This window comes from Calliopsis andreniformis, chromosome 4 (genome assembly GCF_051401765.1).
Source record: "Calliopsis andreniformis isolate RMS-2024a chromosome 4, iyCalAndr_principal, whole genome shotgun sequence".
In the NCBI taxonomy this organism is placed as follows: domain Eukaryota; kingdom Metazoa; phylum Arthropoda; class Insecta; order Hymenoptera; family Andrenidae; genus Calliopsis; species Calliopsis andreniformis.
In genome coordinates this window covers 9145280-9163323 of record NC_135065.1, presented here as the reverse complement: position 1 = coordinate 9163323, position 18044 = coordinate 9145280, and the positions used below count along the sequence as shown (strand labels likewise).

General features: G+C 40.3%; 1 protein-coding gene across 3 annotated transcripts in view; it reads right to left on the bottom strand.

The window, feature by feature from the left end:
• Raskol (Ras GTPase-activating protein raskol) overlaps positions 1-18044 on the bottom strand; it is a 108617-nt gene that overhangs the window by 21216 nt on the left and 69357 nt on the right. For all 3 annotated transcript variants that reach the window (XM_076375838.1, XM_076375836.1, XM_076375837.1), the window contains exon 2: positions 1248-1342. In XM_076375838.1, coding sequence (XP_076231953.1) covers positions 1248-1342 — 95 coding nt within the window. The remainder of the gene's footprint in view (positions 1-1247; positions 1343-18044) is intronic.

Below are 18044 nucleotides of genomic sequence, written 5' to 3'. Positions count from 1 at the left end.
GATTATAAAAATACATTGTCTTTATGATTGTAATTCTTTTAATCAGTCTTAAAATTGTCTGTTCAACTCCTTCCTTTTCTACTAAAAAGCATCTATTCTTCTAACGACTTAGAAATATTTTTGTCTTCATTTTAACATTATTTTCCCAGCAGAGAAAATCCAACGACGCTCTACTGCCTCCAACCTATAATAGACTCACATATTTATTTTTCTTAATGTCTCAGTTAAAAATGGAGACTATCTCCATACCAAACAACAATAATTATACGTTCAGAGGGCGGAAGTAGTGTCGTGCATCGAGGGATCTAGCAAAGGAGCAAGGACGATAAATTCCCAAAGGAAGGACCCGTTTATCGTCAGCTCGGGGATCTAATCTGCAAGTCTAATGCGCGTTGGCGCACGCTGACAGATTCGCCGAAAGTATTTCTCGCGATAAGGATCTACGACGAGACAGCATACCGAAGATCTTCCTCGGCGCACGGAAGCAGGGGACGCCTAGCGTTAATTGCGAGCTTCAGGCGCCGAGATAAAATAATTACCGAAGATATTTCGTCAATTAACCCTTTTCAGGCCCCCCCTGAAATTCCTTGCGACCGATGGCGCGTGTAAATAAAATTATCCACGGGCATTCATATAATTACACAGTATGACGATAAGATTTCATAAATTGAGATTCCGTGTCTTTTTCTTCGCCAACGATAGAAGCTTATGATAAAATTCTTCTTGTGTTCCGCTTTGCATGGCTGACCGAGTTATCGAAATTTTCAGTCGATGTATTTAACAGTGATTTTAATTCTAATATACACGAATAAAATCACTCCAAGAAACAAATTTCGATTTAAGCTTCTTCACATAGCAATTAATAACTCTTTTGTATTCCACCTTGAAACATAATGAACACCCTAAAATATTTCACCATTCCTCCACAACAAATCTATTAATCTACCCCTCATCGTTTCCAGTTCACAAAATACGGAACCGAAATTAAAAAAAGAAGTAAAGCAATTTCCTTCACAATAAAAACACAATTGCATTCCAATCGCGATGGACATAATATAAAAACGAACAACGCGACTCGTAAAAAAGCTGTTTTCTATAGGAAAGATTGCTCGTTGCTGTAAATCGTCGCCATTCAGCTCCACCCATTATTATATTGTTTCCTCGCAATGGAAGGGGTCAAACGATACACATTACCAAAGGTCGACGATTATACAGGGACTTAAAGGGGTCGAATGAAGTCTACTTACGACGATTCTGTTGGGGGTGACGTCCAGGGGTCGTGCTCCGAGGACAGGGGTGGCGGGTGCGCTACCCCTTCGACAGGCCTTCTCGTAGGACGTGTCTGAAACATACGAGAAACGTTAGCAATTTAGCGTAACTTGACGAGCGGGCGTTTCCGCCATGACAGGGGAACGAGGGCAAAGGGTGACGTTAATTATTGTATCCCGTTTCAAACGACGCCTGGTAATTCGGCCGGGGGGCCAGGTAAACTGAAACCGCATTGTAGAAATAATCGCATTTGTTCGCTGGTTCCTCGTTACGAGGACATAATGGAGCCATTTAACTCCAGGCTGATTTTTCACGAGTTATCCTAATTTTAGGAATTTGTTGGGGGATGTTATATGCCGCAGAGGGTTCTGGGAGGATTAAAATGCTCGGGTAGTTTTTGAATGATTATTGAGGGAACAGGTAGATTGTATTATTTAGAGATGAAGAGAATTTATGGGTAATATAGGTAAATTTAATTAGAGTGTATTTGCTTGCTTTTGGTATGGCTATACATAAATATTCAGATACTCAAATATTGATATATTTTAATTATTTAGTTTTACTCAAATATTCAAGCATTTATATATTTACTCAAATAGTATTCTAATTATTGTATGCACTAATTCCAATCTTTCCTATTTATCAAATAATAATAGAAGTCCATTCACAAAAATAGAGTAAATTCTCTCAGTCTGACTTCCTCTGAAATTCCTCTTACTTTTGACTAAATATTACTGTTCTAATCAATTTTCACGTTCATTAAATACACCAACAAGCAACGTCAGCGTAGGTAAGAGCTACATGACACAATCTCCGACGTCATCGTCCAGGAAGAGGAAACAGAAAACGCGCAGATCCGCGCGATTAAGAAGGACTTCCGTTTCGGTCGTTCGCATGCCTCGAACTCGGTCACGGCATAGTTGGAGCAATGCTGGAACCCAGTGATTTCAATGACGACAACGACGCATTGTGTAACGGCAAAGAGCATTCAGAGGCCCCCATAATGCGGACGTTCCATCGAAAACGCGATGGAATCCTGCACAATGACCCGAGGGGGCTGCTGGGGCAGGTAGCGCGACGGCTAGCTTCATTTTACCGTGGAATCCATGAACAGAGGAAGCGATTGTTACCACCGGTGCTTGCAACGTGATACCTGTTGTTACGTCTTCCTCTATCGTTTAGGAATGATTTGTTATTAGGGAGAATTGGGAAATCTATGGTAGATCGCATCTATGGTGATTTTGGGAGCTTAACTTTAGATAGGTGAGAGTGAATATTGTGGTCAGGAAGTGATTACTGGGTTTTTGGGGATTATTTTTGCCTGTATTATTATTGTTATTATTTTCTGGAGAGATGGACAAAAAATGATGGCATAAAAATTTTGGGTAAAAATTGGCTAACTTTGACTGACGATAACTTTGCGAAAAATTATCGTAGGATCGTGATCTTTTTTTTAAATTACAGCTTGAAGTCTTGATTATAAGATGCTATGCCTCAATTTTATGTTTAATGTAGCTCTACTGCTATAGCGCCTTAAATCTGAAGGCATGTTCACCGTATTGGAATTTCTGAAGTTTAACGAAATGCACAGACCTCCTAGAATTTTTTTCAGGGATACCGTTTACAGGAGCATGAAGCTCGATCCTTCCCCTTTAATTTAAAAAAAGGATGAAGTCGCTACGATTTTTTTTCGCAAAGTTACAGCACTTCAAAGTAACCCTTGCATTTTGATAGCGCATGGGGTAGTGCCAGTACATGGCGAAAATGCAAGGGTTGCTTTGAAGTGCTGTAACTTCGCGAAAAAAAATCGCAGCGACTCGATCTTTTTTTTAAATTAAAGGGGAAGGATCGAATTTTATGCTCTTGTAAACGGCATCCCCGAAAAAAATTCTAGGAAGTCCGTGCACTTCGTCAAACTTTGGAATTTTCAATACAATAAACATGTCTCCAGATTTAAGGCGGTATACTAGTAGAGCTGCATTAAACTTAAAATTAAGGCATAGCATCTTATAACCAAGACTTCAAGCTGTAATTTAAAAAAAAGATCACGATCCTACTATGAGTTTTCGCCGAGTTATCGTCAGTCAAAGTTAGCCAATTTTTGCCCAAAATTTTTCTATGCCATTATTTTTTTGACCAACGTAATTTGTCACAAAAAGCGTCGTTTACTCAGAATATTTTTAAGATGGGAAGAGCGAATCGCAGCTTTAATTGTCCCAAAATGAGTTCCACTGCCACTGACCGATCAATTCGAAAGTCACACTCGAGACGACTCTACCGTGGCGCAGTTGTTTCCATTTAATCCTAACCACTCAACGCGAGTGGGCCTAAGGCCCTAAGCGAGTGGCCTGCCTCCAGTTCCTCGTCCCTTCCCCTCTGCCTGATTTCCGGCAACGGAAATCGGCCGATGACGAAAAGGAACGAGTGCAGCCCTGTAATTAACGCCCTTGCAAGAGGCCCAACTGGGCCCCAGACCTTTCTCTGGGCCCCTCTGTTTACGGTCAGCGGTTTAAACGCTTCCACGAGCACAAGAGTCTCGAGTTACCTGGCCTTTCTTCCTTGTGGCCTCCCTGGATTCCTGGACCAGGACAACGAAGTTTGGGGCTTTTCTTTGGAGGCTGCAGGAGTGCCTCGATGCTGGAAGATCGATATTTTGCGAGCTTCTTTGAAATTAGATTTTTCGGGAAATAAAAGCTTTCTGGAATATGTTGAAGGTTGTATGATGGAGGAAATGGTACAATTTTTGATGAAATAACACTCAAAGAAGCATTTTCTAGTGAATTGAATTTAATTATCTTCAAAATAAAAGAGAATTTTAGATTCAATGATAATGCTATTTTAAGTGGTAGGTTATTAAAAAAGGAAGAAATGATCTTCGACGAGATACCCAACTGAAGGACGACACTGGATCTCAAACAAAAGGCAAACCATATGAGAAGAAATCAGATCCAGTGGCTGCTGTCAAAATACGTAACATAATATTGACAGACTATAGTCAAGTCAAAACATCTAGTGCCTGCGTGTGTACACTGGGTGGTCGATATGTATCGATTTCACTTAACACTAGAGGGAAAGTTCACCAAAATAAAATGGTGTGACTTATTAAGGAAATAAGTCTATCCTCTTCGCGTGAAATGAAGTATCCAATTTTTCTAAACAAATAACTTCTTAATTACACGAAATTAATTTTTTTCTAGATTACTTTCACTCACAATTATGTTTCCCTTTACTGTACTCCGATCACCTACTCAGTTTTGCTCTACTCTGATCACCCACTCCACTTTTACTCAAACTTGCCTCACTAACTTCAGTCAATACCTCCAATAGATACCTCAACTACACATAAAATAGCTCTCTCGAGCCCAAAATCCCTTCACTATTACCATACGCTAACAAACAATTATCTCAGAACGATCGCCACTGAAAAAGGTCCACGAAGAAACCTGACGTGCAATAAAATCCCTGAACGAATATAAATAATAATTAACCATACCGTTCCCCGCGTCCAAGATAAATTCCAAAAGTAATATATGCATAACATTACCTCAGTTTATCCTTCTCCGCGTACCCAATTGATTTAAATAACCACAGGACTCCATCAGCCCGATAAAAAATGTATCAGGAAGCAGTAGGTTGCGCAGGGGACAAGGCACGAGGATCGCGCATCCCGGATGCCAGTCTCCGCTCGCAGCCCTTGATTCTCATTTTTTCAAACGCGAAATAAGATGTCGACGTCCAATGGAATCAACGCGGATCACCAACACTTTACGATCCGCTAAATCTCTCCCCTCGACTTTTATTGCGTGTTCCCGCTGGCGACAGTTTGTTAAGCACGCTCGAAGTTAATTTATCGCCGGACGAGCAAACCGATCGCGGGCGTTAATAATCTTGTATCTCCCGGTAGGCTTCCTCGACCGCGATTACGCGCTCGTTCGTCGCGATCGCGAACTTCGACCGTAAAATTTCACCGGGGCCACGCGCGTGAATTTCGCCTTTTTACTGCCTCGTAAACTCGTTACGTCGTAAAACAGCCCTTCAAAACGAGCCAGTCGTTGTAATATCTTTGGAACCGCGCGGAACATCCGGGGCAAAAAGGATCGAGAGGGCTTTAAGTGAACCGCTTGTTTCGGCCTCTGATCGTTCGATGTCGCCTTTGTGGGGTTCTGAGTGTCCCTTGGGGACTACTTATCGGTAGACTCTTCATGCAATCGTAAGAAATTTTAATGAAAATTTAATAAAAAGATATAGAATTTCGATAATATGGGAGGATGCAATCGTGTGTTCTTTTTGGAGTTTAAGCCCTTCGTGAATAATGGTTTCTTCTTTATTTTGTGTATCGAGAATCTTGTCTAGTGTGGCTAATACAATCGCTACAGTTTCAAGTAAAAAATGGAGATTTAATTAACGACAAATAACACATGATTACTTCTCACCTAACAATTAACCCAAAAGCATGGATATTTGTAACTTATAAGCTCCAGTAATTTCAATGGCCACTACTTCCTGTTAATGAGAACTCAAGGAGTTAAATTCCTCAACTTAAATTTCATCAAAATCCTGAATTAAGTCTCAGTAGTTTTAAACAACAATCCACATCTACTGTTCATCCACCCTTGTCACCTGTACCCATCCCCGAGATACAAACGAGTGAGGACTGTACCGCCACTCGAGCATCCAAAGTAACTCTACCTCGGCAAGGGACGAGCAGCGGTGTCCAGCACGAGTCTAATCGAGGGAGCAGGTTGAAAAAAGTGCGCGGCACGATGTCCCTGGGGCATTAAAAGCGCAATAAACCAGCCGTTTGTTTCGCGTGCGTTAATTAAACGAGCTCGACCGTCCTGGAACGCTTTCGTGAAGTCCGCGTAATACTTCCGAGGCGAAAAAATGTTCCTGGTTCGTGCCGCGTCTCCCGAGTCCAGTTGTCAGCGAGGATGGAAAAACTGGTCCCGCGGTCTGGTCGCGCGCGTACACGCTCGCCTTCGAGGGCGACGAGAAAAAGACGACGCACGTGTCGCGACTGAATGGACGCCTTTCTTTGCCGACGACGACCTGTGACACGAATTCAATGGCGCTCGACAAAGAGACGGCGCACAAAGCGTAGACGACTTCTCGAAACCGCCGCGACGGACGCGTAAAAGGGCGTCGATGTTTCTCGGTAACTCTGCGGTCACCGATTGGATAATCGGAGGTCGTGCGAGCCTCTGTCGAGGCGACACGTGAATTGTGCGCTGGGGAGGGATAGGTTTTGGTAGAGTGGGAGTTCAGTGCAAGTAGATGAGTATAGGGTATTTTGAGAAGGTGGGAGTATAGTGTAGGTACTATTTTGATAGATTGAGAGTATGGAATATATGTATAGAATATATATAGAAAAGGACTTTATAAGTATAGTGGAAGTTTGTACATACATGGATCACTCTATAAATAGAACTCAGTCAATCACGATTCTACTTTATATTTCAAAAATTGAGTAGAGAACCCCAAGGCATATAAGTACCTAAAAGCTAAACTGGTCGATTCATGACGTCATCCCGCACTCTCCCGATGCGAAATGAGAATCAAAATGTCTGTACAGAACAAGCTAATCAGTGACTCACCGCATACACCCTTCCTCAACGACTCCAAACACTCGAAGAACCCACTCTCCCGAAGTACCTTACTTAAAACTCCCTCTCAGTCTCCCAATCTCCCAAAGATAATCAGCAGCAGTATAATTAAAGGGAACTGCGATCCACGACGATCAAATATCCCACTGGCTCCCAGAGGGAACGCAGCAGAACGGACGGTAATACTCCTCTGGATCGACGGTCAGGCCAGCCACGCCCTCGCAGAGCTCGAAACGCATCGTCGTCGCGAATCGAGCATGAATAGCTAATTGGCCAGGCAGAAAGGGCACCGGTTCGCGGGGCCCGGTCGTGGACCCTTTTCCATCGCGGTGGACGCAGCTGCAGGCGGCCCCGTGCAGCGAGAAAACGCATCTTTTGTGCCCTCGAGTGCACGGAGGCGGTGCACAAAGAGCGCTCGTTCGTTTCGTCGAGTGAATCGAAACTGAAGCGAAATGAAACGAAACTGAGCTAACCTCGGTGCCCCTCCTACCCTTCCACCCCTTCCCTGATCCCACGTCGTTTCGTTAACGACGTGGGTCCCAGCCCCGAGTCACGAATTATTAATGACTCCCGCGGCACGGGAGACCCCTTTCTCGTCTTTGATCGTCGATCGAGATCGCTCACCCTCTCCCTGTAATCGATTGATCCGCTCCTGTGTTACGTTTCCGTTTCGAATGCTGCCAGCGATGGACAATGGCAGCGGGACGGGGAGCGATTGTTGGTATTTCGACGACGGACCATTAACTGGGCGGGCACAGTGCAGAACAATCGGCGATTTTTAACGAAACCGACACCGACTGGCGGTCGTCGATTGATACGTCGACTTTGGACTGTGACTCAACTATGACCAGGTTTTTGGGGCCAGTTACCGCGGGGTTTTGATTGCGATGGGATTCAGTCGCGATCTGGTTCGGTTTTGATGGGGAAAAGGGGTCTAGATGGGGTTTTTATTTGGAGATGAGCTGTGGCTTTTTGGTCGATTGGGGAGGAGGGGGTGGAGACACGGATGGGGGATTTATGAGGGTTCTTTGTGTGAGTATGAGGCTGTGGATAGAGTATAATAGGAGCTAATAAAGTTGCTGTGGTTGAGGAACAGTACAAGTCTGAAAATCATATTTTGAGGTTGTTCTGTGCATTTTAAGTAACTGGACCACAGAGCTGAGTGTATATTAAATCTACTTGCTTTCTGTGTGATTTAATACACATTCATTTTACTCTCTGGGGTTCAGACATAATCTTGAGAAGATTTGAAAATGGCTAATTTTGGAGTTGTACTGTTCTTGAACTCATCAATTGAATTAGTTGCATAGGTAGACACGTACTATACAGAGATATAGAAGAAATCCAGTGATATCCTCCCCAAGGCACACCTTTCTTCAATCACACGCATCAGCTTCCATTTCTACTTTTATCAGACTAATGTCTGTTTTCTCCTTTTTTTTCTAGAGTACGTCTACCTCGAATATATATTAACTATTAACTAAGCTCGTTTAGAGATGCCATAACTTCAATCGCAATCAGTAATTTAATGCGCATTAATATTCATTACCATACAATTAGCGAACATCTGGCGCGAATTAGTTTAATTTCTCTCGATGGCCATGGAACGAAGCAGAAGAGAGACTGGCGGCAGAATCGCGGGCCATTCAATGGTCAACAATGCACGATTGTGCAGCTAGCAAGGTCGACCTCTTGCATTCCATAGCGTGACGTAATGGCGCGGTTAGACGCTACCAATGTCGAATGGATTTTCGGTGGGAGAACCAGTGCACTCGTTAAATCGCTTATAGACGATGCGATTCAGCGTTTGTGGCGACCACCCACTGAGATTCGTTCCTCTCGCAAACAAGGAACTACTCTTGCAATCAGTGTGCCAAGGGTGACCATTGCGTCACAGCCACGGGACTTCTTTATCGTTTATTTTTAATCAGTTAACGGTACGAGGCTCCCTTTAGCGATCTGTTGGCTTTACTTTTTCAATTGGTCTCACGTTGGCAGACAGTTGTCGGTTGAGCCTTGTTCAGATTAATCAAGGAACTTGACTAATCTGAACGTACCTTTAGGGTTTTGATAATTGTGCTCTATGTGAAGTAGGACTTTTTTAGAAATAAATCTCATAGTTTATTTAATTTGTTACATGAAGCATCAAACTGATTTTGTTTTATTTTTTCACCTTAGCGAAAAATATTAATGACTCAGTTCCTTATAGATATTACTGTTAAAAGACCACCCAATGTTTGCTTCTTCCTCCTGGTACCTCTGTTCTACATGAATGCAACTCGAAATGCATCGTTCGCAAAACCGTGGTTGAACCCGAGTCGTCGAAGTGGATCCCTCAAATGCAGCTATATGCAGACACACACCAGCACTTCGACAACTGCATGTACTCTTATCAGATAAGACGATGATGCAAATCTCGCTTGCTGGCCGCGACGAGGAAAGGTTGCGAATTTACGAGCCTGATGGTATGTATGTATGCCTGGCTACTAACTTTAAGCTCGATGCATGACAAAGGCAAATAAACAGCATTCATAGGAAGTCTATTGAGATACTGAAGCTGCGCAAAAGAGTACTAATTTTAGAGTTAGTTCGAATTCGAGACTTTTTCATACGAAATTCTAGTAACATTTTATTCTAAGTTAAAAGTATTTTTTAAGAACGAATGAATAATTCTTTACCAGATATTTCTGCAAATAATGTATTAATAAGAGTTAAATTAATCAATTTCACAACAATTTTCTTCCTCAGTAAAATTAAGTATCTAGAGGAGATAAACATAGTCGATTTAACTCTTGAAAAATTGCTCAAATTGTTACTCAATTATAAAAGGTATCAGATGGAAGGCATTTAAACTTCAATTACAAGAACAACTTGGCAAATAAATTCCTGATGTAATTCTAGTCTGACTCGAGATTGCATAAATCATCCTAGTCTGTGCATCCATAGGCCCCTCCTACTTTAAATCCAACTACCATTATCGCAGTAACGCCTACCGATTGGTCGCGTTTAGCCATGGCCAGTGATACTAAACTACAAAGCAATAGACGATCGCAGCGTCTGTGCTTTATCATCATCTTCGTATAATCGACTTTATTAGAAAGTCAACTACACCCGACAGAAGCACTTCCCGGGTGCAAGAATTGGCACTGCTAATAATCATGGCTGAAACTATCGTACCATCTGCCCTCAGAGATCGAAACACACCGATGCATTCCATTCGAAGCGATAAATTCGAAATTGTGATTATCCTTAGGAGATGTTTCCTTCATTCCTCGAGAAATAACACTGCGGAAATCCTAGCATATGTAATTTCATTTCAGCTCAATAGTTTCATTATATTTTTATTCATTTTATTTGACTGTTGTCATGCGTTAAGAACTGATTATGACAGTTAGAAATTGCCCAGGAAACATTTTTCATTAGACTTACATACTTAAGAAAATTAGAATTGCTTTAAGCTAAGTCGTAATCTTATTTTATAGAAGCAATCGTGTAGGTTTCGTCCGCTCGTATTACTCCAGCAAGTAACCACTTAGGGGAGCTTGTACAGAATATTGATTAATTGATCGCTAGGGAAGTATATTTTTAAACCACAATTTTCTACGCAGAAAACATTCGTTACTAATAAAAAAAGAGATAGAGGTGTTGAAAGATTCAAAATAATATACTGAAGCTACATGCTAATCATCTCGATTATATGAAACAAAAACTAATTCTTTTAACCATAAAATTTGTTGTTGTATATTAACAATTTTGAAAGACGATAAGTGTCCAAGAAAACATTTCTAGATACGATGATTATCAAAGAGCAGCGCGAATTTCTCTCACCCCACGCACGCGAATTCACCATGATCACCAGCACGAGGAAATTATTCCAGACACGCGAAATTCAATTCGCGGAATCTCAAAATCCCGCGGGAGGATTTTCCTTCCACATTCCGCGGAGCCTCTGGCGAACAGCCAAGAATTTCTCTCCACTAGACGAGGGAGTTCTTCAGGGGACAATGCACCACCCGAAGAACGCTCCAGTCGCTCGCAGAATTTCTTTTAATAGATCATTCGGGAGCTGGCTCAGATAAGATTCAAGAGAATTCTGGACCCCCAGGATGAACTCCATGGGCAGATTAATGGAGTCGAAGAAATTCGGTGGAATGTCTTATGCAAACTTTGGGAAACCTTGATCATATTTCATTGCAGGCTTAACTATGGGGGAATATTAATTAGACTATTCTTTCTAACGAGTTTTCGTTGCTATTAGAGAAGATATTTGGAGAAATTTTTTGCAATGTTAAACAAATGGATTAATAAGTAATTATTATACGTTTCACATATTTTATTTGGAGACCCCAGATTTTTGTAATTGACAATGGAATTTTTTAAATATTATTTTAATTCTTGAAGTCTTTTAAAATTTCTTTCAACTTTCCTCAAATTGAATATAACTTTTGAAATTTTGAAAAGTTCTGTGAACATTGTTCTGATTTAAATATTGTTAAAAGAAGAATTAATTATGTAAAAATATTTGTCAATGCCTCAAACGTGTATTGGACTACGTTTGGCTACCCTTTTTTTCCATTATTTTGACACACTATCTTTTGCATGTAAGTCTATATTTCACCCTCTATCTCCATGCATCGATCAATTTACAGGGCAGTAACCTAAAACTGGCCTCGAATGACTTGACTTCGGTTCAGAGCGGAGGATTTCCGTTCGTTGCATAACTCTTCGTCGATTTTTCCCTGGTGGGAACCAGTCACGAGAAAGGGTACAAGGGCTGTCTCACCATCGCTATGTTATTCAAGAACAACACGACTTACATACGTATCCAATCCTCGAAAAGTTTCAATCGAAACAATTTTCATACGTTCATCGAATTAAAAGAAGTAGTACAAACTTTGAATAAATCATTTCAACTAATCTTGCAAATAAAAAACTTTTTCCCCTACTGTCTTACCCGATCTGTTATTCACCTTGCAGACCAAGAATTTATTTTCTGCATTTGCATATACCTGCATTTATGGATGCAAGAAATATGCACAAATGTGAATGGTATGCACTATACCGTTAATAGTAAGTATTACAGCAAGTGAAAGTCATGTCCGTAAACTTTGACCCCTTTACCACGAAAGATATACCTAGTTGAATTTATTACACTATTCGATTATTACTATCATTGTATTTTATATGACTGAAGCTAAAATATAGCTATCTTACTAAAGAAATTCTATAATAAAGAAGTTACAGTACCATTCGTCTGACACGATCAAGCATTAATCCTTCAACCATTCAACCCTGTTACAAGCACCACCCGCTTACCCAAAAAATTGAGTGCACTCGTCGAGCCTCAAATTCGAAAATAATCGCGAACTTATGAACTCGGCTGACATAAATCGGCCCAGTCGATGAAAAGGCTCAGCTACGACTGGTTTTCATTGAAGGAGACCGCTAACCGGCACGATTCATGGGATTCACACGCCATTAACCCCACGATGATGTTAACACGTTCCAAAAAGAGCACGAGGCACAGGGTTGAACGCTTTTAATTTATCGCTTTATTATGTGCTGGGGTATTCACAATGCCTCGGTCATTAGCAGCGACGAACGAAATGCTCACTCGATCCGCTTTATGCGGCACGGAGCGGCGTCCACCGTGAAAAATCTCGTTAAGTCTGCCGCGACAGCAACACTGTTGCAAATAGGTGGTGAACGAAACCGCGACAGAGTGGACAGGCGACTTTATGTCGTCGCGTGGGACAGGGGTAGTTTTATGCGACACGGTGCAAATTTTATGGGAGGGGCAGCCAGTGAAGCGACGCTGTTTTCCAACCAATTTTCAGCCGTTTCAAATGGCTTTGGGCTTAGGATAGTCTCGGGCTCTCTGTTTGTCGGTACTTAGAGTTACTGACAAGGGGAGATGCGATTTTTTAAAGAGCAGCTAATTCTCTTGTGGCTTCAAGGTTCAATTTCATTTTCGGAGTAGGAGCGCTGCAAGCTGTGTGACAATTCTCTGGGTAGAATTTTTATGTCGATGGTATAGTGAGAATACTTCAAGTCTAGTACTTTAGTGAGAATACTGAAGCATCTGTAGACTAGATATTATCTAAATCTAAACATCTTGTATATACAGGGTGATCAGTTGAAATGTAAAGTTTCTATGGGATGTTGACAGCACTTACAATGCTCACATTTATTCCAAATGCTGCCAACATCCATTAGAAGCTTTCCACTAAAACAGATCACCCTGCATAACATACCAGTAACAAAAATGATTACATTTAAGAATCTCCAAAAGGAGCACAAGTCCAAAAAAAAGAGAAATTGCATCTCATCTTGCTAATATCAACATAAGCTTCAAATAACCACCTAAAAAAAAATCTATCTCCCCTCGCTCAAGTTACAAAACCTCTAAAATGATCACCCTAGTAATTTTCGAGCTCTTTTCACGGCACAGTGAAAACCTCGGCGAACCCTCGCAAAATGAGCAATATCGTTCGCTCCTCCAACGCGAAATCGTTCATCCCACGCGTTTCCTCGCTCCCTCAGTTCAAACACAGTTCCTCGACTTTTCATCGGCCGTTGCACCGGTTATTTTCGCAAGCCTGCGCCACCCCGCCCCCCGTGTCGCTGCATATCGTCGATTTTTCTCCACGCGTCAACGGAGTCCATCGAAAAGCTATCGCGAGCTCGTGCGAGGCGAGCGGGGTTGGTTTTTAAGGGCGTTTCCAGCTGTCCATCCCATTGTCCCCGCTCGGAATTATTTATAGGCGAAGGATGACCAAACACAATTTATGTCGGCGGCACGCGGGGCAGAATACGCGCGGGCGATCTGCATTGTGCGCGACGCTGGCGTAAACGCTCGCTGAAAGCTGACGCTGTTGCATCCTGCGCTTCCTCTGATGCATTTCACTGCAATTAGGTGAGCTGTCGCAGGGGGGCGCGGGTTTCTTTTCGAGAGCTAGGTTAAGGGGTTACGTGGCGCACCTGGGTTATCTAGGAAACTTGATTTTTAGCTTTTGCAAGCTGTGTTTTTTTTGGAGTAGAAAAAGTTGAAGGTAATATTTTGAAAAAAATTGAGAAATGTGTTCTAAAAATAGAGGAATAGAAAAAATGAGAAATTGTTGGAATATAAATTACCTGAAAAAACTGTGTTATGTACACAGTAATCGAAACGATTTTTACGCCACAAAGATCCCATTTTTTGCCCATAAAACATGACGCCCTTTTATGCTATTTTCTGTCGCGAGTATTGATTCGTTGCAGACTGCTTTTACAAATTTGCCCAATTTAGGCCAACTGTACTAGGTCCTCCGCAACATGTGTTGCATGAGTCTGTACCGATCGTAAATCGAATCATTGTTCGAGGAATCATAAATTCACGAGTGTCGTTTCCGACAAATCGTTCACCCTACATAGTTCGCTATTAGAAATCACTTTTCCAGATGCATTGATGCATACGCGATTGTATGCAGAATAAAGGAGCTCGTGGCCAAACAGTCATTTGTCAACTAAATGTCAAACAGGGTCACGCTTTCCCTGAAATTTGGACAGAGTTTTGCGAAACTGATCGTGCAAATGGATATCGTCGAGTCATGATATTAATTTATAGCTTGCTCCCTGTGCTACGATATAATAATACCGAACGAAATGGAAACTACAAATTTTTTAAACATATTCGAGTTACAAACATAAAACAAAATAATTTGTAAAAGAAAAATACCCTTCCAAATTTTATGAAATACTATTTCAGCATAATAAAATCAGCTGATACCTCGAACATAGAGCTCAATAAAAAAGAAAAGTAGATATAAGTTAAAATCGTATAGTAGTCACTTTTTTTTATGAATGGGAAAAGAAAATCAGCACATTCCCAGATAAACGCCGTTCACTGTTCTCGTATCGCGTTTCTAGATCACAGAGCGGTCGATGCATTCGGCGTATGCGTATGCATATTAAACCTGACATATTAGCACGTTTTGCACTTTCGAATACTAATCTAGGGAGCAAGAAAAACTCGTTCTTTGCAAAGCCTCGAACGTGTTCCCGGAACTTTCTTCGTCTAAATCATACGGATACATATTCAATGCGTTTGTGAACCATAGCGAAGGTGCAGTTGCATTCAAGTCGACTGCACTCTGAGAAACGCTGCATTTTTCTCGTTACGATTTCCTCTTTTAAGTGGAATACAGATTAAAACTTCCTCTATGGTAGATTAGAAATGTGAAAGTGAGATTGGTATTCCTTTGCAAAATTATTTCTTACATCGGTTTCATTGTAAAATAATTATTTGAGGCTTTTAAGTGAACTCTTTTTAGTATCTAATTAAATACTGGAGTCTTGGAGTGAAGTTCATTTTCTGGTAATTTAATTTTGTTATGGTAAATTATAGATTGCTTAAAATTATTAAAGAATCATGTAGTTAAGTAAAGTGGATAATAAAATAGATAATAAAATTTTGCAATACATAAATATGTATATTGTACATATCTTTTTATTAGTTCTTTCGTCATGAGAATCTCTAATAATTTTGAACAGAATTATAATAGAAGATTCTTAAAATCTCATATAAATAAAATAAAATTTCATTCATATTTTGTAAATATCCTGCAACTGCATCTGACGAAGTTTCTTCGTTTCAATAGCAGTTTCTCCTAACAATAACAATCTTCTTCTAGCCTCAATGAACTTTTTATCAGAACTTCGAATGAAAGTTAAAGTCTCTAATCAGTGCATTCACTGACGCGAACCCGATCAGACTTTCATTCTCGTATCTGGAATGTTTCGCTCGAACAACGAGTGGCGAATGCTTACTCACCGATAATTTAAGCTTTTGGAACGATCCGACAATCGCTATTGAAAGCAACGCGTACTTTACCGTTTAAACGATATGCATCGATTGCAGTCGCGAGGGCAAGTAGTGTAGAAAGCAGTTTATGGACTCACCTGAAACAGAAAAAGAAAAAATTCGTCAGTACCACTGCGATAAGGATGTTAACACATCCAAACCTCGTAAAATTACTATAAAGTAGTATTTATTAATCCTGTGACTGCGGTATGCTTCCAAACAGAACAACTATGTATTACAAACTTTTTCAGAGTCTCATGTTGACTGTCGTAATAGAAATGAAATAAGTATAAAAATATAGAATAATAGTCATAAAAGACACAATTTATACTAGGTGTTACATGTATTGCATAGGAGGTGTTTATAGTTAGATTTATGTTTCTTTGTATCATGTAGATGTATATGCAGTATTGTCTTAACTCTTTCGTGACCAATGAGTCATATATGTCCCACTTATTTTTTTCTGATATTATACCTAGAATAACATTGAAAGCCTAGTTAACTCAAAAAAAAAGAACAAGGGATACTAAAAAAATTCATTCACTCACAAAAGGGTTAAATTCGAATGAGTAAAATTATACTTGCAGTTTCATTACATGATGCTATACAATAATTAACTCTTCCATCTATATGTATCTAGTTAATTCGAATAATTTCGTCGAAAATCACCTTCTTCAAAATCAAACAAAAGACACCATACATAATTCTAAAAAGTTCTAGGTATCCCCTAATTTCTATTCTATTTTTTCTCTGAATATAGTCAGCTCGAGTCTCTTCCTCGAAAACCAAAAGACCAAACAAAGTACAGAGAATCGTATCCATGGATCCTGTTCACGATTCTTCCTTGGTTTCTAAAGGATGCACCGTGACGGAGGTGCGACCAGAGTAAAGGTTCGACGCGTTGTCGCGTACGTTGCAAACACGAGCGGGGCTGAATGGTATACAAATGAGCAAAGGCGTGCCTTCAAAGTGACGACGACAGAGAGGCGGATCGCGCAGCCTGTAGTCCAGGCAGATGTTCTCCCTTTCTCGTTCACCCGCGAATCTCTGACTCGAAAGCCGCGCTTGGTCCCCCTCGAATCATTTCTATTTTAATAAAGCCATCCTTTTTACGATACGCCAGTCACCGGTTTCCGTTTCGGCGACAGAAAGGGAGGGAAGAAGCTGGGATCTGTCTTTTGCTCGTCTCTGAACTCTAGGTCGTATATGGATATTGGATATTTTGGATATTCTGGATATTCTGGATATTCTAGATATTATTTTGGATATTCTGAATATTTTAGATATTATTTTGGATATTCTGGATATTATTTCGAATATTCTGGATATTCTAAATATTATTTTGGTTATCTGGATATTCTAAATGTTACTTCTGCGTGATTCGATTATTCATATTTGGCGATAAGAATTTGTCTCGAATATTTTAAGACGTTTATAGGAAGTTTCTAGTTATATCTGAGTAACGAGTTCTATATGATTATGACTAATATTAACTTACAAACCGCAAAGGATATTTATATAGAATTATAAATGAAAAACTTAATTAAATATAATTTTTTTATTATTTAACGTTTTCAGGAATTTCACTTTCTGAATTAAATTTGCTCGAAGGTTACTAATCCTTTTAAAACTTTACAAGCGTACGACAGTTAAATTCGAGCAAGAACTCGGCAATCAATATGGTTGCTCATTAAAATAATTCTCCCCTCGAATAGGGCCTCGAGTCAGCAAGAAACGATGAGCAGGATACAGGAGACACCTGTCCTTTAATGGTCCCAATTAAATGATCAAGGTATTTAGCATGCAAATGGGAACTTTCGCTAGTCAAGTACTCAGTGAAATAATGAAACTCGTAAGCAGGGTCTTTTTGCAGGCTGCAGTGACCTTTTAACCAAGTATTCAAATTTAGTGTTCCGATGTCTGGAATTTTAATACAGTTTCTATCAACGGAAATTCACTCCATTTTCTGAAGTACCCACCTTGAAGACCTTCAAATAATTTTCTTTTTACTGAGAAATTTCATCTCAGATACCAAATTTACAATAAAAGTGCAATATGGAAGCAGAAAATTGTAAAAATTCTTTCGTGTAAATTACATCACTCAGCTCATATTCTTTGACTGAATTTTTGCAGCAAAGAGAACCTATAATCGCAAGAACTCAGATGAGTAAAAATCAGACAAAGTTCACTTAACTTATTTGTTACTCCCTGAACGATTGTTAGACGAGAATTTAACGAGACTCACGAATTTAGTTGTTACACTGACGCCGTCTGCACCGAAGGGACGCGTCACGTCGTTTCGTTAAATGAATCGTTCTGACGATGTATCA